We start from the raw sequence: 25,790 nt of genomic DNA, 5'->3' as shown, positions 1-25,790 counted from the left end.
GCCCAAGAGAAAGGGGATGTTAGGGAAGATACCACCGTCAGGGGAGATACCATCCCGAGGACAACATCCTTAGGACCTCCTGACTCCTGGGATCAGTCGACGGGCTGAGCCTCTCTTCCCCCCCCATTGGGACGCCTTTGGGTGAGATCTAAATGCTTGCTTATAAATCTCTATAGAGTCTTTGATCCTTTTAACGCGTTTATTTCTAGGCTGCGCACCTGTAACATCCATAACACCTATAACATCTATAACACCTGTAACATCTGTAACACCTGCAACACCTATAACATCTATAACATCTGTAACACCCATAACACCTATAACACCTGTGTATTTTATGCATACTAGCTTGCTTTGCAGACAGTCACTATCGCCGGCAATCCAAAAGAACCTGATTATCTGTTGCTGTAATAAACCATACTTGATTGCATTGTGATAACTCTCATTGAGTGCAACGAGGGTGAGGGTGGTTATCCGTGATAGTTCAGTGTTCTGAATCTAACCAGACCCCCAGGCGGTTAATGCATTTTTGGTGAATGTCCGAACGGACCCCCCAGATGGTTAATGCGTTTTTGGTGAATGTCTGAACGGACCCCCAGGCCGTTAATGCGTTTTTGGTGAATGTCTGGCTGGACCCCCAGATGGTTAATGTGTTTTTGGTGAATGTCCGACTGGTTCAGTGTCCTGAATCTGACCGGGCCCGTAACGGTTAATCAGCTACACCCCTTAACGCGACACTGGAATAATAACTGTATATTGTATATTGTATATATAAAAGCCCGGGCATTTTTGTTAAAGTATTCTTTTATACATATGTTAATATGTAAATATAAGAACTGCCATTGAGGTGTATGTCGAAGGGCACAAAATTTGCCCAGGCATATCATCGGCTCATCAGGTTTAAATGTCCTCAGTGTAATTGTCAACAGGCAGTTAATTTACAGTGGTCTGATTTTACTTGTGTATCTGTATATTGTGGATTTTGGAGGGATTAGGATTGACTAGTAAAAAGTTTCTAGGAAAACAGTGGAATATTAACCGCTGTAGATTACAATAGGAAAAGTTCAAAGCAAAGAAATCCCGAGGAAAAGCCTTCTAGGATGTATACTAATACATTGGAGGGATATAGTGGGGTGAGAGGGTACAGAAAGTAAAAGAACTCTTATCAAATATTGTAATCAATGGTGGCCACTTTATAAACTAGAGGATGGAGCAGAGTGGCCCCTAAATGGAACTATTAATTATAACACCATATTACAGTCAATGTTGTTTTTGTGGAAAGAAGGAAAATAGGATGAAATATGGTATATTGATTGATATGTTGTTTCAGTATCTTGGAGGGAAAAGGTATGGAATTAAGTTGGACCTTGACTGAGCCTTTGATGTCGGCATTAGAAAAGTAAAGGCTAGAGAAAGATAAAGGAAGTGTTAAAAGGTTTGTTGAAAGTGTTAAAGGTATTCAAAGTTGAATGAGCAGGGAAAGGTGATGTAGGCATTATCTAAGTAACAGTCTAGAAGTTTTGGTATATTTGCATATTTGCTGTGGTGTTTGTTCAGTTTCCCAAGCATCGGGGAGAGGGACGGTGGGGGAACAGCCTGCTCCACCAGGGGCCTCTCCAGCGGCCGCAGGGGGGCTTCAGCTCCAGCGCCTGGAGCGCCTCCTCCCCCTCATTCTGCACTGACTGGTGTCTGCGGGGGGGTTTCTCGCTCTCCCAACTGCTGTTGAGCAGCAGGGGTTTTTTTGTTTCTTTGTTTGTTTGTTTTCGTGGATGTGCTCTCACAGAGGCACAGACTGTTTTGCTTTGGCTTGGCTCTGGGCAGCAGTGGGCCCCTTTAGGGCCAGATGAAATTGTCCCTTATCTACCACGGGGAGGTTTCTGGTTTCTGCTTTTTGTTTGTTTGTTTGTTTGTTTTTGTTTTTGTTTTTGTTTTTTTCCACGGGGGCTGCCACTGCAGTTTCCTACCCCCACGCCCCTCACACCCCCCGAACCTTGCCATCAAACCCAATACACTGGGGAACAGCTAAGTCATTACTGACTTGTAAAGTATCAGGGATTAAATTAACTAATGAAACCCTAAATGTGATGGGGGTAGAAGAAACTGGGATAACAGTGCCACTTTTGGGGAATACTAAGCTGAGACCAGGGGATAAAACGATCACTGGGCAATTATTGTATGTATCCAAGGCAGAGACTAACTTGTTGGGAAGGGATTTGATGATTAAATTGGGCATTCAACTAGTAAATTGTTAGACTGGATTAACAGTGTTATTAATGGAGTGCTCTCTGGCTCTGAGAGCAAACATACATGTATATTCACCTCTGACTGGAAAGACCCTGAAATGGGGGCGGAAGCAACAATATAGGTGGACAATTTTACCTCAGGGGTTTATAGGGCCACCTATCTATTTGGGTAAATTCTAAAAAAAAGATTTTGGAGCAATTACAACCTCTCAAGGAGGTATTAATGTTACAAATATGTGGATCATTTTAAGGAAAATCGATACTCCCTGATGGGAGAGAAATGCTGAATAAAGTGATAATGAGGCAAATATTAACTGTTTTATAACAGAAGAGTCATTGGGAGGTGCAAGCAATGTGTGATGTTGTTCTAAGAAAGCATGTCTGTGTAGGAATATACACTTTAGGGAAGCACGCATGCAGAGGATGTACTATATGTCAAAGGGTAAATAAAAAGGTCTTCTGTAACCTATCTAGAGGGGGATGGGAGCCAGGGCTTTGACCTTTCCAAAGTATACAGGTAGACTTTACTGAGTTACTTGTTTGTCCTAATTGACCACGTGACTGAATGGGTGTAAAGCTTTACTGCAAGGATTAAAGCAGGCATTAGAAATTGAGTGGGATTTTCACAGCCCCCGGCACCCCTCCTCTTCTGGAAAGGTAGAGCGAATGAATGGTGAAATTAAGAAACAACTAACAAAACTTATGCTGGAAACTAAGGCTTCTTGGGTAAAATGCTTACCCCTTGCACTGTTAAACATATGGACGCAGCCCAGAACTGATGTAGGAATTTCTCCTTTTGAAATACTATATGGTATGCCCTATGACTTGGAATTGTCACTTGATCACCCTCAATTCTAATTAAGACTTGGAAAGAGACTTTTTTAACACCACGATGGGGAAGGCCCCTATGTTGTTTTGCTTACTACAGAAACAGTCATCCGGACTGCGGAGAAAGGATGGACACATGCCAGCCGTGTTAAAGGACCCATCTGTGACGAGAAGTGGGAGATCGCTCCAGGAAACAAAGACCTGAAGCTCACATTGCAACGAACTTGATAGGTACCGTGGGTTAAGGTAGAGGCTCTCCCCTGAAGAACACTACTGCTGCCGAGAAGAACTAAAACCTCGTAGTTGGCTGCAACCCAACTGACGAGTGAGGCAGAGGAGTGAATAAGTGGGGAAAGAAATGGGCCTCAGCCATTCCTATCAGTATTCGAGGGTTCTCGCAGTGATTTCATCCTGCATAGCGACTCAACACCACACCCACCAACCTTTTAAATGGACTTTAAGTCGATTCGAAGATCAACAGGTTATTGCAACCTAGATAACATCGGGGGGGGGGGGCAAGCTTTACTTCTACACTGTGTCAGCTGATCTCGAGGCCTCAATGCTGGGAATATATGGGATTTTATTTCTGCCCAAGTTCTAACCCGGGAAAGGGGTACTGTAAATGCCTGAACGTGTATTATTGTGCATACTGGGGGTGTGAAACCATTGCTACAGACTGGACACTCGGGGCTGGTCGGGATAAATTTTTACAAGTGGGATATGGGCTGCAAGGTTGTAACCGACAATTGGATCCCTGTTACAGGTGGCGAGGGCATGGTATAGGGTATACAGGAACCTTCCACGGAAATAAAGAAATTTGCAAGGTTCTATATATAAAAATATAACAAACTCGGACGATACTAGCTGGGTACTAGGAAAAATGTCAGATTTTACGAATATGGAACAGATAGGGGAGGACTCTCATACTAATAAAGAAGGAAAAACCCGAGACTTCCAAGGTAGTCAGGCCTAATAAAGAGTTAGTAGGGGAAGTTTTGGTTGTCCAGACTGTAAAGATACCTGGGACTGCCCAACCTACTACAGCGTTTTCTAATAAGTCGACAGAGTTATCCTTTCCCACACTGCTTCCAAGCATTGTGAAAAAAGAAAGGGGTTGTACCCGAGAGTAGTATGTGGAAAGTTATAAATGCTAGTTTCCAGATACTAAATCAAACTAATCCTGAGATAACTGAAGGGTGCTGGCTATGTGTAAGTGTTAAGCCTCCATATTATGAAGCTATAGGAGATATGGGGAGGTCTGAATATTCAAATGAGTCAAATCCTTCCAAGTGCAGTTGGGGTCAGGAAATCAGGATAACTTTGTCTCAAGTTATGGGAAAAGGTAAATGTATCAGCACAGTTCCAAGAGATAAAAATGATCTGTGCCATGCCACTGAAAAAATGGACCAAACAAAAAAATGGTTAATTCCTGCAAATAACGCTAGGTGGGTATGTTCATCGTTGGAAGTCACTCCTTGCCTCTCTTTAAAATTGTTTAGCACATCTCATGATTTTTGTGTACAGGTGGTCATTATACCAAGGATTCTATACCACACTGAAGAGTATATGTACACCCAACATACTGTAGCAGAATATCATTTACAAAGAAGGGAACCTATTATGGCTGTCACCTTAGCCACACTAATGGCTCTCGGGGCTGCAGGAGCAGGAACTGGAATTGCCTCCCTGGTAAAATAAAGTCAGGAATTTACCTCTCTACGCATTGCTGTAGATGAGGATTTGGCCCGCATTGAACAATCCATATCGGCTTTAGAAAAATCTGTTAGATCCCTATCTGAAGTGGTGCTTCAAAATCGTAGGGGATTGGATCTGATCTTCCTGCAACAAGGAGGACTATGTGCAGCCTTACGAGAGGAATGTTGTGTATATGCTGATCATACTGGAGTAGTGAGAGACACAATGACCAAATTACGGGAAGGGTTAGAAAAATGAAAAAGAGAAAATGAAGCCCACTAGAATTGGTACGAATCCTGGTTTAATTACTCACCTTGGATACTACCCTGCTATCAACCATAGCGGGGCCCTTGTTGTTACTTATATTAGTACTGAATTTTGGACCATGTATATTCAATCGAGTAATCGCAATTGTGAAAAGCCGATTAGAAGCTGCTCATTTTATGCTTGTGCGTGTGAATCTCTTGAGCAGGAGGAGGACGACAGAAACTTTGATGCTCAGCTGTAGTGGGTTTACATGGCAAGGTTTTGGTAGCAGAGGGCCATAGGGGTGGTTTCTGTGAGAAAGATCTAGAAGCTGCCCCATGTTTGGGAAGGGCCCCATTGTGTTCCAGAGCTGAGCCAATAAGCGATGTTGTTTTGCACCTCTGTGAGAGCATATTTAAGACAGGGAAAAAAAACGCTGCGCCACACAGCAGCCGGGAGAGTCAAGGGAGTGAGGAACAGCCTGCAGGTGCCAAGGTCAGTGTAGAAGGAGGGGGAGAGGTGCTCCAGGCGCCGGAGCAGAAGTCCCCTGCGGCCTGTGGTGAGGACCATAGTGAAGCAGGATGTCCCCCTGCAGCCCATGGAGTACCACGGTGGAGCAGGGTTCCACGCTGCAGCCCGTGGAGGAGACCACAGTGGAGCAGGTGGCCCTGCACCGACGGAGGCTGCCGCCTGTGGAAGACCCCTGCCGGAGAAGATTCCGGGCCGGACCTGTAGCCCGTGGAGAGGAGCCCACGCAGAAGCAGGTGACCTGGCAGGAGCTGCTGCCCGTAGGGGAGCCAGGTTGGAGCAGTTTTCTCCTGAGGGATGGACCCCGTGGTATGGACCCATATCTGGAGCAGTTCTGGAAGAGCTGCTGCCTGTGGGAAGCCCACACTGGATCAGTTCATCAAGGACTGCATCCCGTGGGTGGGACCCCACAGCACAGGGGACAAGAGTGACCGAGAAGGAGTGGCAGAGAAGAAGTGCTGTAGACTGACCATAACCCCTATTCCCCCGTTCCCCTGCGCCGCTCGGGGGGAGGAGGTGGAAGAGGGTGGATGGGGGGGGAAGGTGCTTTTGGTTTTTTTTCCTTTGTTTCTCACGTCTCTAGCTTGTTAGTAATAGACAATAAATCTTACTATCTTCTTATGCTGAGTCTGTTTTGCCTGTTACAATAATTATTGCGTGATTTTCTTGTCCTTATCTCAACCATTGAGCCCTTTTCACATATTTTCTCCCCATTCCTCTTTGAGGAGGGGGAGTGAGAGAGTGGCTGTGGTGGAGCTCGGCTGCCCGCTCTAGCAGAACCACGACATCAGCAAACAAATATTGCAAAAATTCAATGAACAAAATATGTTAGAAAAAGAAAAAGGAGGGATTGTGACAAATTAGTAGGGGCGTTGTTCATTGTCCTTGAGAATTTAAAGAATCTACTGAGGAGATAAGGTTTCACGACTCACAGCATGGGGACAAATGGGGAAGGGGGGGTTGGGTAAACATCCTTGTTAAAACAAAGATTCTGTAAGATACCACCCATCCACCGCAAGACATCTTGTTTTGTCCCCACCTGGACACAAGCACAAAGCATGATCACCAGAGGAAGAATAACGACCCCCAACAACAGACTGCACAGCCTCAGAACAAGTCTCGACAAGTCAACAAGTCTCGCCAAGCTGGAACTTCAATGCTATAAAACAGCAACACTGGAAAGGGGAAGTTGCGTGCCGTGGCGGAGCGGAGACTCCCCAGCCGCCCAGCGCTGTTTTGCTTGTGTCTGCTTACTTGATTAATAAAATAATTTCAATAGACCAGAAAATTGTGTGGTCTAATTTATAACAACACTACCCACCTAATCCATGTAGAGTCAGATGCATGGTGTGTAGTGGGAATTTTCCCATTGAACATGCAATGCAACACAGGTAGCCGTGGTGCCAAGAGGAGCTGTGCTTCTGTAGCCACAACTTCTGAAGCAGCTTGAACTCCCTCATATGCTGTTAGTAGTCCCCTTTTCAGATGGGGTGTAATTGGCTTCTGATCCTCGATAGCCCTGGCTCCACAAACCCAGAGATCGGCCTTGAGTTTCTCCTGGAGTTTTCTTCCAGAGGCTCCAGGTGAGCCCATGATCCCCAGCTGCAATGTAAAGTATGTTTTGCACAGCTGGTCCAGTACAGACAGGCCAAAGGGCTACTGAATGGGCTATTTCTTGTTTGATTTGTTCAAAGGCCTGTTGTTGCTTGGGGCCCCACCCATCTGAGGCCCACGTGAGTGACCCCACTTTTTTGAGTCACTCCATATAGAGGACTCACAAGCTGACTGTAGCCTGGAACATGCATCCTCCAGAATCCCACAAGGCCTAGGAAAGCTTGCATTTCTATTTTGGTAGTTGGCAGAGACATAGCCATTATTTTGTTGATAACATCCGTCAGAATAAGGCAACATCCATCCTGCCATTTTACCCCCAAGAACTGGATTTCCTGTGCAGGTCCCTTGACCTTACTCTGTTTAATGGCAAAACCAGCTTTCAGGAGAATTTAGATTATTCTCTTCCCTTTCTCAACAAATTCTTCTGCTGTGTTGCCCCACATGAGGATATCATCAATGTACTGCAGGTGTTCGGGAGCTCCCCCATGTTCCAGTGCAGACTGGATCAGTCCTTGGCCAAAGGTAGGGCTGCGTTTCCACCCCGGGGCTGTCAATTCCAGGTGTATTGGACACTCCTCCAAGTGAAAGCAAAGTGCAGTCAGCATGCTGCTGCCAAAGAGATGGAGAAAAATGCATTAGCGATATCAATTGTGGCATACCACTTGTCTGCCTTTGATTCTAGTTCGTACTGAAGTTCCAGCATGTCCGGCACTGCAGCACTCAGTGGTGGCGTCACTTCGTTCAGGCCACGATAGTCCACTGTTAGTCTCCACTCGCCATTCGACTTTCGCACTGGCCATATGGGACTATTGAAAGGTGAATGAGTCTTGCTGATCACTCCTTGGCTCTCCAATTGATGAATTAGCTTATGGATGGGAATCAGGGAGTCTCGGTTAGTGCGATATTGCCGCCGGTGCACAGTTGTGGTAGCGATTGGCACTTGCTGTTCTTCGACCCTCAGCAACCCCACAACAGAGGGGTCCTCTGAGAGACCAGGCAAGGTAGAGAATTGTTTAATGCCTTCTGTCTCTAAGGCAGCTATACCAAAAGCCCACCAGAATCCTTTTAGGTCCTTGCAATATCCTCTTCTAAGATAGTCTATGCCAAGGATACATGGAGCATCCGGGCCAGTCACAATGTGGTGCTTTTCCCACTCATTCCCAGTCAGACTCACTTCAGCCTCCACTACAGTCAACTGCTGAGATCCCCCTGTCACTCCATAAATACAGATGGGCTCTGGTCCTTTATATCTCGATGGCATTATAGTACATTGTGCACCGGTGTCTACTAAAGCCTTATACTTCTGTGCATCTGACGTGCCAGGCCATGGAACCCACACAGTCCAATAAACTCGATTGTCCCTTTCCTCCCCCTGGCTGGAGGCAGGGCCAGATATTTCATCATCTCATAAGCCACTGATACAACACACTGTACCATAATGGTCTGAAACCAGGGCCCGGAGAGGAGGAGATTATATAAGGTGTGAGATTATATAAGAGATCCTGATGCCCTGTTCACCATCTCCATGTCCATGGGGCCCTCAAAAATGAACCTCAGTCCTAAGATATAGCCTAGCTTCTTCTTACATCAGGAACATGGAGAAATTGCCCTAGAAGTCTCGACACTGGTGCACCCAGGCAAATACACACAAATATGCATGTCCAAACACACAAAGCCACAATCTCATCCACACACACACATATGCACACAAGGCATGGACACAACCAACCAGACACAGACCAACTCCAGCAGGGAACAGCACCTTCACAGCCACCACACCACCAGCAGCACACACACAGCCATGAGCAACACACCTGGCCCCATCCCATTCCCCACCTCATCCTGCTCTGCTGTGAAGGTCACCAGTGCTCCATGCATCCCCTGCAGCACTGGACATGTACAAGTCTATGGGGCCTTCTGACTTGCATCCCAGGGTCCAGAGGGAACTGGCTGACATAGTTGCCAAGCCTCTCTCCATCATCTTTGTAAGGTCCTGGCAGTTGGGTGAAGTCCCTAGTGACTGGAAAAAGGAAAACATCACTCCCATTTTTAAAAAGGGTAGAAAGGAGGACCCAGGGAACTACAGAATGGTGAGCCTCACCTCTGTGCCTGGCAAGATCATGGAAAAGATCATCCTGGAATCCATGTCAAGGCATATGCAAGATGAAGAGGTGATCGAAGACAGCCAGAATGGCTTCACCAAAGGGTAGATCATGCCTGATGAATATGGTGGCTTTCTACAATGGAGTGACCACATCAGATGACCAGGGAAGACCGACTGATGTCATCTACTTGGAATTCTGTAAGACCTTTGACACGGTCCCACATGACATCCTGGTCTCCAGAATGGAGAGAGATGATTTGATGGACCATTCGGTGGATATCTAGTTGGTTTGAAGGTCACATCCAGTTAGTGGTGGTCAACGGTTCTATGTCCAAGTGGAGCTGGTGACAAGTGGTATACCTCAGGGGTCTGTCCTCGGACCAGTATTGTTTAATATCTTTATCAGTTTCATAGACAGTGGGATCGAGTGTACCCTCAGCAAGTGTGCAGATGACACCAAGCTGAGTGTTGTGGTTGATGCAACAGATGAAGGGATGCCGCATGAGGTTCAAGTGCAAGGTGCTGCACCTAGGCCGTGGAAATCCCAGGCAGGAGGATAGGCTGGGAGAAGAACTCTTTGAGAGCAGCCCTGCAGAGAAGGACTTGGGGCTTCTGCTGGACGAAAAGCTCAACGTGAGCCAGAAATGTGCACTTGTAGCCCAGGAAGCCAACTGTATCCTGGGCTGCATCAAAAGAAGAATGCCAGCAGGTGGAGGTAGATGATTGTCCCCCTCTCCCCTTCCCTCCTGAGGCCCCGCTTGGAGTCCTGCGTCCAGGTATGGGGTCTCCAGCACAAGAAGGATGTGGATCTGTTAGAACAGGTCCAGAGGAGGGCCACAAAGATGATCAAGGGGCTGGAGCACCTCTCCTATGAAGAAAGGCTGAGAGAGCTGGGGCTGTTTAGCCTGAAGAAGAGAAGGCTCCTGGGTGACCTCATCACAGCCTTTCAGTACTTAGAGGGGGCTTATGAAAAAGGTAGACAGTGATTCTTTGCTCAATCAGATAATGACAGAACGAGGGGGAATGGTTTTAAGCTAAATGAGGGCAGATTTAGAGTAGAGGTTAGGAGGGAATTCTTCTCTCAGAGGCAGGTGAGGCACTGGAACAAGTTGCCAAGAGACCTTATAGATGCCCCATTCCTGGAGATGTTCAAAAGCAGGTTGAGCAAGGCCCTGGGCAACCTGATCTCACGGGTGGCATCCCTGCTTATGGCCAGTGGGTTGGAACTAGATGATCTTTAAGATCCCTTCCAACATGAACCATTCTGTGGTTCTATGGTCTCACAAACTATACCTCAAGCGCAACTCCCAACCCATCAGCCTTCTGGTGGTCTGTCACCTGACCAGAACAGAAGTTGCCTCGCCATCCTCTTCAATGCCATGTGCATGCTTCTGGCCTTTGCAGTCCCTATCTGTGCCATATTCCTCCTGCTGGTCAGTGAGCTCCAGAGACAGAAGTGACCTCCCAGCCTCCTTCACAGCCATGTGCCTCCTGCAGGCCCAGCAGATCCTGAGGCACACCTGATCCCGTTAGAGCATCCCAAGCCAGCTCCTCCTTGTGGCCTTTGATCTGATCAGATACTTGTCACCCATGCCTCTTCCAATGCCATGCACTGCTCCAGGACCTCACAGACCCTGCCCTACCCCAAATGGCTTAAGTTAGGGATAGGAGTGGGGTTAAAGCTGTGTCGTGGTTTAACCCGGCTGGCAGCTAAACACCACGCAGCCGTTCGCTCACCCTCCCCCCTCCCTCTCTGGGACAGGGGAGAGAAATGGAAAGTGAAGCCCGTGAGTTGAGATAAAGACAGTTTAATAAGACAGGAAAATAATAATAATAATAATAATAATAATAATAGTAATAATAATAATAATAATAATAATAATAATAATACAATGATGATAATAGTACTACTAATAATAATATGTACAAACAAGTGATGCACAATGCAATTGCTCACCACCCGCTGACCGATGCCCAGCTTAACCCCGAGCAGTCCCGCCCCCTCCCCCCGGCTAGCCACCCCTATATATCGTTTAGCATGACGTCAGATGGTATGGAATACCCCTTTGGCTAGTTCGGGTCACCTGTCCTGGGTCTGTCCCCTCCCAGCTCTTACTGCACCCCCAGCCTGCATGTTGGCAGGACAGAGCAAAAGTCTGAGGTGTCCTTGGCTTGGTATAAGCACTGCTCTGCAACAATTAAAACATCGGGGTGTTATCAGCACTCTTCTCACCAGAAGCCAAAACACAGCATTCCACCAGCTACTAGGAAGAAAATTAATTCTGTTCTAACTGAAACCAGGACAAGCTGAGATGTGCTGTGTGCATTCTGGAGGGCTTTGGGAGTTAGGTGTTCAGGTTAATATTTAGGAATTACAGATCACATTCCAGGACTAAGGGAACAGCAAGGGCAGCAAGGGAGGGATTGATGTTCTGCTCAAGGTGTCTGTTCAAGGTTTGGGATAAGGGTAAGATCTGATGCTTTTAGTTTAGGTCTGTGTTGAGGACTAAGGCTGGCATTTTACCCCTTGGTTAGGCTTAATCATCTTTCTGCTTGCCCTTCTGGTAGAAGATGGGTTTGGTGTCTGCTTTTTCCAAGTCCGAAGGAACGTCTCTGGTCAATCTGCCCTTTCCAAGGTCTTTGAGATAAGTCTTATGATGATATCTGCAGCTTCACCAACACCCCTTTCACCATTCCCATGCTTCTTCTAAGCAACCTGAGGGCTGACCAGGCGGATGATGAGGGCTTGGGAAAGGGCTTGATTGAGATCTGTGAGGAGGGCTGTTCTGCACTTCACATGGACAGTGATGATAATGTCATAGAAAACAGTGACACTCCTGAGGACAGAAGAGCACGTGGATAAGGCCTTGGTCTTGCCAACAGAGGATGAACACACATGAACACTACATGAGAGGGAAGAGGAAGACTCAATCCAAAATAGAGATTCTGAAAGCAAAGACCATGAGTATCACCATGTCACTGCAGGAGACCTCCAGCAATGGGGCAAAAGCATAGAAGGGGTCCACAACACTGGGGCCACAGAACTGTAGCTGGGAGGAGGAGAAATGATTCCTGTACATGAGAGAAATTCCCTTGATTTACTAACAGCTGCCTTCTGGAGTCACACCTTCCACTTCATGACTCTTCAGGGAACAGAGATGGCATACAGCCCAGGACATGGCCCCCAGCAGGAAGCACTCACTTCATGCAGAAAGTGCAGCTGATAGCGCTACCACCTCTGTGAGCAAAAGAGGTGCTGTCTCCAGCCAGGAAGCTGGCCAGCATCTGGCACAGGGTGGTGGAGCTGTACAAGGTCTTCAAGGAGGACAAATCTTCCCCAGGAAGAAAGCCAAAGGCATCTGCAGGTGTTTGCTTGTAGGCACCAGCACAATGATGAGGGTGTTCCACATCCCGGTCACTGTGCTGCTCATGCAAGTGAGAGGAAGAAGAGGCTTGTCTATGTGTAGAGGTCCCTCCATATGGACAGCAGGGGAAACTCAACCAATGATGTCTTTGTGTCCCATTCCATTCACAGAAACCATTTTAGAGCATTCTGGTCCCCCCTATCTTGTTAGGACACCAATGAGCAAGATGTTTCTTTCTCAGTTTCTAAAAGACGTGGTAAAGGGTGTTCAGAAGGGTGAAATGATCCCTGGCTGTCATGCCTGAGGTGACCTGCCACACGGTGAGAACACAACAGGGGTTAAATGAGGAAATCATTTGTGCTCATGTTTGACAAACACACTTTAATAGCACTAATCTCACTTCTAAAATGCATCTCTCCTGTGTTCAGAGAGGAGCAGTCAGTGATGACTTCAGCCTGCTTCAAACAGCACGCCCCAGCAGAAACCCTGCTGCCTTCAGGAGCTGTCAGCACTGAGGCCTTGGGGACACCTGGAGGGAGCCCAATGGCACAGAGCAAGTGATGCCATGGTCAGGTGCTGTGCTGCTGAGCTGGGCCAGGCTCCTGGGCCCAAGGGGAGCTCATGGCAAGCAGGCAGTGTGGCAAAGAGACAGCTCTGCCCAGGAGCAGCTCCTCCGCAGCAGGGCTGGGGGCTCTGACCGCAGGTGGCACTGGGAGAGGAGAGACGGGAGAGAGAGGTTATGGGCTCAGTGGACTGAGCATATACTGAGAGATCATTGGAGATTTAGTGACTAAAGCACATAATATGGTAAGTTTCTAGCAGAAGGAAAATGCAGAGAGGCCAGGCCGCAAGGGCTCCCTTGTTGCAGGCTGTCTGCAGACTGTGAAGCTGGGGGTACAGGCTAGGGTGTCCAGGGCTGTGGTGCAGAGCAGGGTCCCTGCTGTGCCCCAGGGGCTGTGTGCTGGGGCAGGGCCTCTGCCGCCTGCCAGGCTCAGCACTCAGCCTGCCCGGGGAGCTGCCCAGGGCAATGCAGGGAGAAGCTGCAGGTGGAAGGAGCCCCCCTGGCAGGGTAGGGTCCCGCTGCTGGCGGGAGGCTGCTGCCTGGGGCAGCTTGCTCACAGCTCCATAGCACAACCAGGGTGTATTCAAGCCACCTTGCAAGAGAGGAGAGAAGGCAGGAGTTAGCTCCTTGGATCTCTGCTTTCCTGTGCCTTTTCTTTCAGTCTTCTGTTCTTTGGATGAGTGGGAATAGAAATAGACACTTATTTCCTAGAAAAGGCTATCATTTCTAAGCCATCACAAGGAGCTTACAAGGATCCCCATCAAGTCCCGTTCTTGCCCCTCAACCCATAGAAAGCTCCAACACCACATGTGCAGGGTCAGCAGGGCCTGTGTGAGCTGGGCTCTAGGACATGCCCCCAGCGAGCTGACCCTGGGCAGAGCCCTGCTGCCAGGAGGTGTCTGCAGGGCAGAGCTGAGCACCCAGCTCTGATGGGGTGGGATGGGGGCTGTGAGCTGCAGGCAGGTGTGGGGACAGGGAACCAGCTGCAGGCAGGGACAGCTGCAGGCAGCACAGAAGCTCTCTGTGGGAGTGAGAGGGAGCTGCTCCTAGAAACACCATGGCAGGGGAGATTTGGACATCTCTCTGACATCTGTGCACTGCAGCCACCTTCTCTGGAGCAACCCCCTTCTCATCCACTATAGTACTTCAGACATAATGTCTTGGGAACTTGGTCATGAGTTTCCTTTGGATTTCCTGGGGTGGTGGTGTGAGAGTTCACAAAAATTCAAACCTGAAATAGGTTCCTCAAGTGAAAGTTCAGGCATGGTCTACCTCCAGGGTAAAGGCACTCAATCCTCTATTTGTTGCCCGACAGGCAAGCCAGACTGTTGGTAATGGGGGAATAGTGTTTTTATTACAGATTGAAGCTCCTAGAGCATTGCTCTGGAAAAGGTCTGCATGTCTTTAAAGAACCTCAACAAGTTCTTTCATAGACCTCAGCCTACAGCCAGTGCCACCATCAATTTTATTGTTTCTTAAGGGATTATCTGACCTGCTCCTCAGGATCTGCAAAGAGGGAGATGCCCCTCTCCAGCAGGCATCTGAGGTTGCACCCAGTTCCTATGCCTTTGGCTGCAGAGCAGAACTGACTCTCCCTGTACCAAAAGGCAGTTTCTCCTGCTCACAGAAGGAACATCAACAACAGAACCCAGCCAGAACTCTGGCCAGGGAGTTGCATGGAGGTCTTCCAGATAGGAGTAAGGCAGTACATGTCTGTTCTGTGTTGGTGAGAGAGAAGTAGCTTAAACAACCTATGCAAGAGATTTTGTAGATGTTTGACATTTCACTTGTTATTCCTTCCTTGGACAGAACCCAATGTCCACAGGCAGCACATGTACAACAGCAGCTCCATCACCGAGTTCCTCCTCCTGCCATTTGCAGACACAAGGGAGCTGCAGCTCCTGCACTTCGCGCTCTTCCTGGGCATCTACCTGGCTGCCCTCCTGGACAACAGCCTCATCCTCACAGCCGTAGCCTGTGGTCACTGCCTCCACAACCCCATGTACTTCTTCCTCCTCAACCTCGCCCTCCTCGACCTGGGCTGCATCTCCACCACTCTGCCCAAAGCCATGGCCAATTCCCTCTGGGACACCAGGGCCATCTCCTACACAGGATGTGCTGCACAGATCTTTTTCTTTTTCTTTTTGATGTCAGCAGAGTATTATTTTCTCACCATTATGGCCTATGACCGCTATGTTGCCATCTGCAAGCCCCTGCACTATGGGAGCCTCCTGAGCAGCAGAGCTTGTGCCCAGATGGCAGCAGCTGCCTGGGGCAGTGGGGTTCTCTATTCTCTGCTGCACACTGCCAATACATTTTCACTGCCACTCTGTGGAGGAAATACCCTGGACCAGTTCTTCTGTGAAATCCCCCAGATCCTCAAGCTCTCTTGCTCTGACTCCTACCTAAGGGAAATTGGGCTTCTCACATTTAGTGTTTTTGTGTTTTGCGGGTGTTTTGTATTCATCGTACTGTCCTATGTGCAGATCTTCAGGGCTGTGCTGAGGATGCCCTCTAAGCAGGGGCAGCACAAAGCCTTTTCCACGTGCCTCCCTCACCTGGCTGTGGTCTCCCTCTTTCTTAGCACTGCCTTTTTTGCCTACCTGAAGCCACCCTCCCTCTCCTCTCCATCCCTGGATCTCGTGGTGGCAGTTCTGTACTCGGTGGTTCCTCCAGCAGTGAACCCCCTCATCTACAGCATGAGAAACCAGGAGCTCAAGGATGCACTGCGCAAAGTCATGAGTGGTTTTACATCAGAAGTAATGTACTGCCTGTCTTCTGCAAAGCACTCATAATATAACTCATGATATGCCAAGCTTGTCTTTTGTTCTTTGGTGGTTTTTGTTTGTTATTAATGAGGGCAACAATGTTTTCCATATAAATTGTCATTATCAATCCTACTCACGTATTTAAACAAAATAAAGGAACCTGCAGTGAAGAGTGTTCTGAGATGCTTTTTCTGAGAATTTTGCTGGGGGTTCCAGGGTAATGCCCATGGGTGGAAATGAAGAGGAATATAGAGACCCACCATAGCAGCACTGCCAGGAAGCAGCAGGGTTTCGTCTGTCCAGAGCTACTTTCATCCCACTTCTACAATCTCCTTCTGAGTCTTTTCTGTTGGCATAAGCCTGATTGTTCCTGTAGCTTGGTCACAGTACTGCTGTGTGGCAATCCTGTGACCACAGGCAGGGACTGGCAACGGGCATTTTTGTGACACAGCTGGCCTCCAGAACAGCATTTCCATCCTATAAAGTTATTCTGCTCAGGGTAGTGCCTGGTGGCTCAGGTCATAGAATCATAGAATCATAGAATATCCTGAGTTGGAAGGGACCCTTAAGGATCATCAAGTCCAACTCTTGACACCGCACAGGTCTATCCAAAAGTTCAGACCATGTGCCTAAGTTCACAGTCCAATCTCTTCTTAAATTCAGACAGGCTCGGTGCAGTGACCACTTCCCTGGGGAGCCTGTTCCAGTGTGCAACCACCCTCTCTGTGAAGAACCCCCTCCTGACGTCCAGCCTAAATTTCCCCTGCCTCAGCTTAACCCCATTCCCGCGGGTCCTGTCACTAGTGTTAATGGAGAAAAGGTCTCCTGCCTCTCGACACCCCCTTACGAGGAAGTTGTAGACTGTGATGAGGTCTCCCCTCAGCCTCCTCTTCTCCAGGCTGAACAGGCCCAGTGACCTCAGCTGTTCCTCGTACGTCTTCCCCTCCAGGCCTTTCACCATCTTCGTAGCCCTCCTCTGGACACTTTCCAACAGTTTCATGTCCTTTTTATACTGTGGTGCCCAGAACTGCACACAGTACTCGAGGTGAGGCCGCACCAGCGCAGAGTAGAGCGGGACAATCACCTCCCTTGACCTACTAGCGATGCCGTGCTTGATGCAACCCAGGACACGATTGGCCCTCCTGGCTGCCAGGGCACATTGCTGGCTCATATTCAACTTGCTGTCTACCACGACCCCCAGATCCCTCTCTTCTAGGCTGCTCTCCAGCGTCTCATCGCCCAGTCTGTACATGCAGCCAGGGCTTCCCCGTCCCAGGTGCAGGACCCGGCACTTGCTCTTATTGAACTAAATTTCCTTCACAGGTCTTCCTTCACAGTTGTTGTCAAGAACATTGCAGTCCAGAAATGGACTCCAAGAGGGACCTGGCTTTGCCTGTTTCTCCATGAGCTCAGGGTGAAGTGATCAGAGCCCCAGCTGGGTGTTTGAGGGTATGGGGGCTGGCTCAGGTGTTGCTTGTTGGTGTCCAGCACTCAGGCAGATGGTGAAGAATCTCCAATTAACCTGCCTGGGGCACTACAGCATGTGCTGGGGCTGGTGGCAGGTGAGCAGATGTTGGAAGAAATCAGGAGAGCCCAGGGGAGCTGCAGGGACAGTGTGTCCCAGGGGGTCAGCAGTGAATGGAGCCCACAGAGTATGAGCCTCTTCCAGGTGGAGTCCCCCTGCGATAAAGTGTTAAGTCTGGATGTGAGCAGGACAAGAAGAGCCCCGTGACCCAGGGGACGTAGCAGGATCAGGGAAAGAAGTCTGGTGAGCGAATGTGGAATGGGAATAGTGGAATGCCATAGGGTGCAGCACCCAAACACTTCTTGTGGCACTGGAAAGAAGGCACACTACCTCTGAGCACCCTCGACAGCCACAGAAGAGCTGGTGTGGGAGGCAGTCAGTGGAAGAGCCCCATGAGCTGTCTCTGCCTCCCAGCCTGCCCAGCACAGCCCTGCAGAGTGCCCCTGTGTCCCAGACACCACAGCCCCCTTGCTCTGCAAAGCAGTACCACCTGCTGGGACTGTGGGGAGCATGGGGAGAGGGTGCAGGAATGGCTGGCCAGGCCAGCACAGGCATGCTCCTTCCTGGGAAAGGCTCTCTGTTGATGTGGGAAGTCCTGGAAGGAGAGTGGGACCCCGTGTGTGTGCGGGGGATCCCTGGAAAGAGAAACCCCTGGGTACTTCTGCAGCTTGGAGCAGGCTGCCAGGGCTCGGCGGCAGCAGGAGCTGCCTGAGGAGCTCCAGGACCAGGTCTCTCAGCCCAGCTCAGAGAGGTGGTTTGTTCCTCTGCAGCGGGACACAGAATGGCTCAGTCAGAAGTCCAGGTGTGCCTGGTACAGTTGAGGCTTTAGCATGCACATTGTGTACATGTGCTGAGGTGAACCTGAGGCTGCACAAATGCCCTCAGCCTTTGTCCATTCCTCATGCCGTGGAGAATGAAGGCTGGTCAGCCTCACCTCAGTCCTGCGAAGGTGAGGGCAAGCTTTTCCACAGCCACCTCCAGGCACTTGAAAGACAAAAACAGGATTGATGAACCCATAGAGGAAGGGAAGGGAAGGAAAGGGAAGCAAAGGGAAGAGAAGGTGCTTACTTGTCTTTAGCAAGGCCTTTGGCTTTGTCTCAGAGAATTCTTATAGCCAGAATGGTGCTATGTGGACTTAACCAATGGATGAGGCTGTGGGTGGGCCAGTTTGCTGGACAATCAGGCCCAGGTATCATCCATGACACATAGTGCTGTCAGCCAGTTCTTAGCATCATCCCTCAGTGATCAGCAGTTGGGCTAACTTTGAATGTCATTATTAACTTTCTGAAATACCGGATGGAGCACACTTCCAGATCTTTTCTGGATGATGTCAAGCTCAGATGAGCCCTTGAGCAAAATTATCTATTTAGTGTACCTTGAGCAGAAGAGTTGAAGATAAAAATAAGATAGAAATCAGAGGTCTCTTGGAACATTTATTTATTTGTTTAGTGTGATTCAATGACCTTTCCTTTGGAGAACTCTCTAAAGACTAGCAGGAAGAGGAAGAAGAAAAGAGAGAGAGGCAGAGGCAGAGATACATCTTGTGTTACTATGACCACATTCGATCCTGCAAAGAATGATTCAATATTTGAAGCAGTGGTAGAAAATTTACTTTATAAACTAAGGTTAGAAAATATACTTGATAAGCTTACGTTTTTACTTCCTCAGGCCCTGGCTAACAATGACGGTGCCAGGTGAATAATTTGAGGTCTGTGGTGCAGACACTTAACAACCAGTAGGAAGCCTCTGGTCACCTCAGCCTCTGGAGCACACAGGCCAGCAGCAGTAACATGGCTGGGGACAGGGCCTATGAGGTGACTGCTTCCTGAAGCAGCTGATGTGTCAGCCCTTCCCTCCTGTCTGACATCTGTGCTTTTCAGCTCACACCTGCCAGCATCCCTGATAAGGCAGCAGAAGGCACCTTCTTGGCACACTGGTTGTGAGATGCCCTCTGTCTGAGAGCCTGATAGGCCCCATGCAGGAAGAGGCCTTGGGTGTGGGTTTTCACATCCCTTCTGCCTGAGCACATGGTGGGACAGCAATGGGCACACAACTTGGTTAAGTCTACCTGGGAAGCTGGAAGGCCAGCAGCAGGCATGTGGCATCGAAGATCCTGGTGAGGATTCTCTGGCAGTGGAAAATAGCAGGAGAGAGTCAAAAGGGGGACAAAGTGCTGCTTGGAAGGTGAAGAGTGGGAATGAGGAGGAGGAAATGTCACTGAACGGGTAGTGCTGTGGGACCTGACATCACCCAGAAGGAGTCTGTGGTCAGCCCATGTCACTGTGTTTCAAGGAATAGTCATGGAGACTGGGAAGAAAACAGTAAAAAGCAGGGAAAAGTGGGAAGGGACTGGGCAGTGCAAAACAGCTTGTGGTGGAGAAGACCAAAAGCACTGGCAAGGCTGCAAGGCCCCAGCACAGCCAAGGGCTTTGTCCCCTTGGCTATGGCAGTTGTCTCTGCTACTGAGGCCCATGAGGACACATGCTGTGCTCATGACACTGGGGCCTTGTTGCCTCCTTGCAACCCAGTGGGGAGCCCAGCAGGTGTCATAGCATTGTCCTTCACACAACATCACACACCCCACATCCCACTGCCCCAGGAAGAGCCCTGAGTCATGGGTGAGGGACAGGACCTCCCTGCCCAGGGGCTGGGGGCCAGGGCTTGGCCTTTCTGCTTCACCAAACAAACCAAGGCCTTTACTCAGCATCAGAGTCTCCTGCCCAGTGCCTTTGCCTACCTGCAATCATAGCCTCCAATTGTCTAACAAGTCCATGGGGAGGCTTTGTCAGTAATGACCCTCACTGGGGCCCATTAGTACTCCCAGACAATTTAGAGTTTCCTTCTGACTTTAACTTCTCCTGCAGTTACATCATTCTCTTCTCACTACCTGAGGTTCATGGGCTCAGCACCAAATGCACCATGGGGATCATTACAATTCAGCCATTTTCTTCCAGTCTTCTAGACTTGTACAGTTAATTAGTGAGGTTTCAATCCTGCAGCTAAAGAGAAACTTTTCAACAAGCACTTTACAGAAAGTATTTTCTTTATTTAAGATTAGTTTCCATTAGTTTTAAATTTTGCAAAGAAGTGATAGCACCATTCTCTAGTTGACATGGATCCAATGTGCCTCCTAAGTAGATCTGGATGTGTAGGAAAAGCAGTCCCTTGCAGTCCTAGACTGTATGGGCAACCTTGCTGCTCACCTCTCCATCCCCACCACTTCTCTCATCAGCCAACTGGGACTTGCATCACTTTTCCTTACACTAGACTTCTCCACTGCAGTCTACAGCTGCTTTTTTTTTTGCACTAACTCCTGCCTCCTTTCCTGAGACATCTGTCTGCACATGTTTTTTGTTGTTATTTTGTTGTGTGAGTGTCTTTGTTTTCAGTATTTATAAAAAATATATATAAAAAAGAAACAAACACCAACAAAATGAAAAGAAATAAACAGAAACCAGAGCCCACAACTGTGAGCCAACTCTAACTTGCCTCCAATGAGGTGCACCATCCACAACGGATGACTGTAGAAGAAATTTTTGGCACAGAGTGATAGGAAATGGTGTGGTGGTTTTACCGTGCTGGGCAGCTAAACCCGCTCTCTCACTCCCCCTCTTTTAGATGAGGAGGGGGAGAAGTAAAGCAAAGAACAACTCACGGGTTGAGATAAGGATAATTTAATTAAAGGGAAATAATTATAATAATTAAATAAAGATTATTATGAACTAAACAAGTCAACTAAAGGGAAATAAAAAGAGAAAGGGGAAAAGGGAGGGGGAAAGGGAAAAATAAAAAAGAAGGGAGGAAAAAAACAAATAAAATAAATGAAGGCTATATGGAAGTGCAGAGGAAAGAAATTACTCTCTACTTCCCACAAATGAGCGATGATTGACCACGTCCTTGAAGCAGGGCCTCAACGCACGTAGCTGGTGTTCGAGAGGAGGACCGACATTTTCCCAACGAGAGCCCACCCCTCCCCTCTTCTTGTTTCCACCTTTTATTGCTGAGTGTGACATCACATGGTATGGAATATCCCTTTGGTTGGTTTAGGTCAGCTGCCCTAGTGATGTTTCTCTCCTCACTTTTTGCCCACCCCCTAGGAGGGTTAGAGAAAGGCCCAATGCTGTGCCACTGCTGCTCAGCAGTAGACACAACACTGGTGTGATAACACTGCTGTTCCAGCTACAAGTGCAGAGTACGGCACTGTATGGGCTGCTGCCGGGAAAGTTAACATTCCAGCCAGACCCAGTACAAATGGTAGAAGAGAAATGCAGGTACAGAGTTGGCTACAGGGATGATGAGAGGAACTGCTGAAATACAGGCAAGCTCAACCTCCCCAAAATCCCTAGAAGCAACTGGGTATATGAGAAGTGTCTGAATGACCAAAGAGCAAGAACAAGTGAAGGGGAACTCTGCAGAACAGTGGAAACTGCACATGTCCACACATTCTGCTGGAAAGGTGACTTCCAACATGGTCTATTTTGTATGGCCAGGTGGAAATACCGCAGAGACTCAGGAGATGAAGTGCAGTACTTAAGAGAAAATCTGGCAATGCAAGTACAGGGGAAGATCAGTATTTGTCTCCCACTATAATAGGCATTCTGAAATATGATAATTTTGATGTCATGGGAAACCTTTCACATTGTATTAAAGCTGTTCAGTTATTTCAGCTGACTGTAATGTGCTGGTTGAGGTGAAATATTTGAAATGCTTTAAAAACAAGCAGTTAATACTCAGGCCTACAGCAATAAAATGACAATTTTCTGTCCTACATGGAGCTCTGAAGCCACAAAACCCTCCCTGCCCAGGACTGTTCATGCCACCACTCACTCCTGGCACTGAGAAAATCTGTGGTTTGTTGACCTCTCCTGCCTGTTAGAGCAGAGAAAAACAGAGTTAAAAAGGTTCCCTGAAATGCTCCATCTTTGAATGGGTAAATTTGTGACAATCATACCCATACTCTCTGCCTTTCTTGGTGGAAATATTCACATTTTCTGTCTGTATAGTGAGATATATATTTGTATAGCTAGAGCTGTAACCATAGCTATACGTGCAAGTAAAGGTAAATGTATATACAGAATTACACATGTACAGATGGATAACTGGGAGAGAGGCAGGCAAGTGGCTGTAATTCTAGGATTTTTCATCTCCTGAATTATCAGGAAACCAACCCAGCAATGATGGGCTTGCTGGGTTGGCTAGGGAACATTTCCAAGGATACTAGAGGTTTCCACGTGTCTTTCTAGGTCCAGCTGGTGGTACTTTGCTGAGGGCCACAGGAATCCTTCTCCATCATCCCTTCCTTGAGCAGATTGGTCTCCCCCAGAATCCCACACTGTAGAGTACTTCTTTTGCTGTGGACATCTAAAGTTGGCAGTATCCCTGTGGAAGGTTCCACCTTGGGTGTCTCTCTGCAGCGCTGCCCGCTTGCCAGGAGCTCCCCTTGGGCACAGGAGCCTGGCCCAGCTCAGCAGCAGAGGCCCAGCCCAAGGCCTCCCTTGCTCTGCCCCCCACCAGGCTCCCTGTACATGGCCCTGGGGCTGCAGGGGAACCTGCTGGCAAACAGCCTGAAGGAAGCCCTGGGCTTCCCTCCCTCCCCTGGGCACACACACTTCTTGACAGCAGGATCATTTCTTCTAGCAGAACTAAATAAATAAATAAAATTTTCAACTGAAGAATCTCATTGCTTTGTCCCATTTTCAGAGAGTACATAAAGACAGGGACAGGGATATCAGAGAAGCATAGAAACATTATGATTGAAAAAGATCTCCATCTTGGTCCAGCCATACCCCTACCTCCAGTGTCTCGTTACCTCCAGTGTGGCAACCGTATCACTCTGCGTGGTGTCACTGAAAATTTTCTGAGTGTTTATTATATTTGGATGAGACCTCCAAGATCATCTGGTCCAGCCATCACCTTATTACCAACATCATAAACTAAGCCATGCTTTTAAGCACCACGTTCCAACCTTTCCTGTCCACTCTTTCTGAGAAGAAATGTCTCGTAATTTCTAACCTAATCCTCCCCTGGCAAAAAATGAGGCCATTCCCTCTAGTCCTATCCCTAGTTATCTGTGAGAAGAAGCTGACCCCCAACTTCCCACACCTTCCTTTCAAGTAGTTGTGGAGATCAATAAGGTCTCCCTGGATCCTCCTCAACCCCAGACTAAAAAAAAACAATTTCCTCATCCTCTCCTCAGAAGATTTGTGTTCCAGGCCCTTCACCGGCATTCATATCCCTTCTCTGGACACACTTCAGGGCCTCAATGTCCTTCTTGTACGGAGTGGCCCAAAACTGAACACAGTACACTAGGTGCAGCCTCACCAGAGCAGAGTACAGGGGGATGATCACCTCCCTGGTCCTGCTGGTTACACTACTCGCGATACAAGCCAGGATGCCATTGGCTTTCTTGGCCACCTGGATACGCTGCTGGCTCATGTTCAGGCAAGCTTTGACCATCATCCCCAGTTCCCTTTCCTCTGCACAACATTCGAGCCACTCTGCCCCAAGCCTGTTATTGTGAGCAAAGGGCAGGACCCAGCACTTAGCCATAGTGAACCTCATCCCATTGGCCTCTGCCCATTGATCCAACCTGTCCAGGTCCCTCTGCAGAGAATCGTCTATACACCTGTGCTTAGGAAAGTGGTTCAGCTGGCTCGATCAAAACTTTGCACTACAGGTTTATAGTCCTGGGCCTAGGAAATGGTTCAGCTCCCTCCTACCTGCCCCTGACCCACAGGAGCTAGGATTCCTCTGCCTGAGTTCAGGTGTGCACAACATAGATTCATAGACTCATAGAATCATTAAGGACCTCCAAGATCATCCGGTCCAACTGAACCCCAACAACATGGGCACCTGCATGTGAGCTCTTCGTGTTATTTCCCATTATGATTAATGGAGATGAAGGCCTGGAATCTGATGCAACCACCTGGTGACACCGGACATCAGAGCCTGGTGACTCTGAGCAGCCTGTTGTGATCGAAGGTAGGTGCAGGTATCAGCAAACTCTAATGGAGGAATCTTGAGGGAAAGGGCAACATTTGTGGGCATGCCTTCGGAGGTTGTTGGGGAAACACAGAATCATAGAATGGCTTAGATTGGAAGGGACCTTAGAGATCATCTAGTTCTACCACCACCCCCCGCCATGGGCAGGGACACCATCCACTAGCCCAGGTTGCTCAAAGCTCCATCCAACCTGGCGTTGAATATTTCCAGGCATGGGGCATCCACAACTTCTCTGGGCTATCTGTTCTACTGCCTTACCACTCATAGGAAAGAATTTCTTTCTTACATCTAATCTAAAGCTACCCTCTTTCACTTTAAAGCCATTAGTCTTTGTACTATTAGCACATTCCCAGACAAAGAGTCCCTCCCCAGCTTTCTTGTACACAACAAGGCCGTAGTGTCATGAGCACAGCATGTCTTCTCATGCGCCTCAGTAGCAGAGACAACTGCCATACCCAACAGTACAAAGGCCCTGGTTCTATTGGGGCCTTCCAGCCTTGCCAGTGCTCTTGGTTTTCTTCACCACAGGCTGTCCTGTGCTGTCCTATCCTTGCCCCGTTTTCCCTACAGGCTGTAGGCACCCACCTTGCTTCTCCACGTTGCTCTCACCCTGGCATTTCCTGACTTACACTGATGTCTGCCCATACTCCCTGGCAGTTCCTTGAAACACAATGGCATGGGTTGACCACAGACTCCATAGGGGTGACCTCTGGCACCTCAGCTCTACCCTTTCAGTGACACGTCCTCCTCATGTCTACTCTTCACCTTCCAAGCAGCACTTTGTGACAGTTTTGACTCTCTCCTGTTGTTTCCCAGCCAGATGGGAATCTGGAGAAGAATGGAGACTGCATGTGTCCAGACAGTCTGCCAGAAAGGTGACTTCCAGTATGGACTGTTTAATCAGGGCAGGTGGAAATACCTGAAAGAGATGAAGTGCAGTGCATAAGAGACAAAGTTCTGGCAATGCAGGTACAGAGGAAGATAAGTACTTTTTCTCCTCCTGTAATAAACTCGCTAAAAAAAATATTCTGATGTCATGGGAAAACAAACATTGTATCAGAAATGTTCCATCATTTCCACCAATTGTAGTGTGCTGATGAAGAAAAGACAGTCTATAGATGCTGAAAGATCCATCAATTTCCTCAGCACATCCTGGAAAGCATCCATGAAATCCTTTTCCTAATGGCATCTTGATCTCCTGGTTCCTCATGCTGATGATGAGGGGGTTCAATACTTTAATCACTTTGACAGTCAAAGGAAAGGGACAGTACTGAGTGCAAATATTCCCACTGGTTTCTGTGAGTGGTAGT

At 48.3% G+C, this 25,790-nt stretch overlaps 2 protein-coding genes across 2 annotated transcripts in view; both read left to right on the top strand.

The window, feature by feature from the left end:
* The window catches only part of LOC311216649 (olfactory receptor 14C36-like), a gene marked incomplete at both ends in the record, with an annotated part of 34,452 nt that extends 22,331 nt beyond the window's left edge, over positions 1-12,121 (top strand). The window contains 2 exons of the mRNA XM_084298177.1: positions 9,272-9,360; positions 11,929-12,121. Of these exons, the coding sequence (XP_084154303.1) occupies positions 9,272-9,360; positions 11,929-12,121 (282 nt within the window). The remainder of the gene's footprint in view (positions 1-9,271; positions 9,361-11,928) is intronic.
* LOC311216502 (olfactory receptor 14A16-like) overlaps positions 1-25,359 on the top strand; it is a gene marked incomplete at both ends in the record, with an annotated part of 307,014 nt that extends 281,655 nt beyond the window's left edge. Inside the window, 2 exons of the mRNA XM_084298028.1 lie at positions 15,620-15,944; positions 25,297-25,359. Of these exons, the coding sequence (XP_084154154.1) occupies positions 15,620-15,944; positions 25,297-25,359 (388 nt within the window). The remainder of the gene's footprint in view (positions 1-15,619; positions 15,945-25,296) is intronic.
* Positions 25,360-25,790: the final 431 nt, after the last annotated feature.

Source organism: Netta rufina (genome assembly GCF_964035555.1).
Source record: "Netta rufina genome assembly, chromosome: 18".
Classification (NCBI taxonomy): Eukaryota; Metazoa; Chordata; class Aves; order Anseriformes; family Anatidae; genus Netta; species Netta rufina.
Note: the sequence above shows the minus strand (reverse complement) of the source record. Positions and strands in the feature narration are given on the sequence as shown.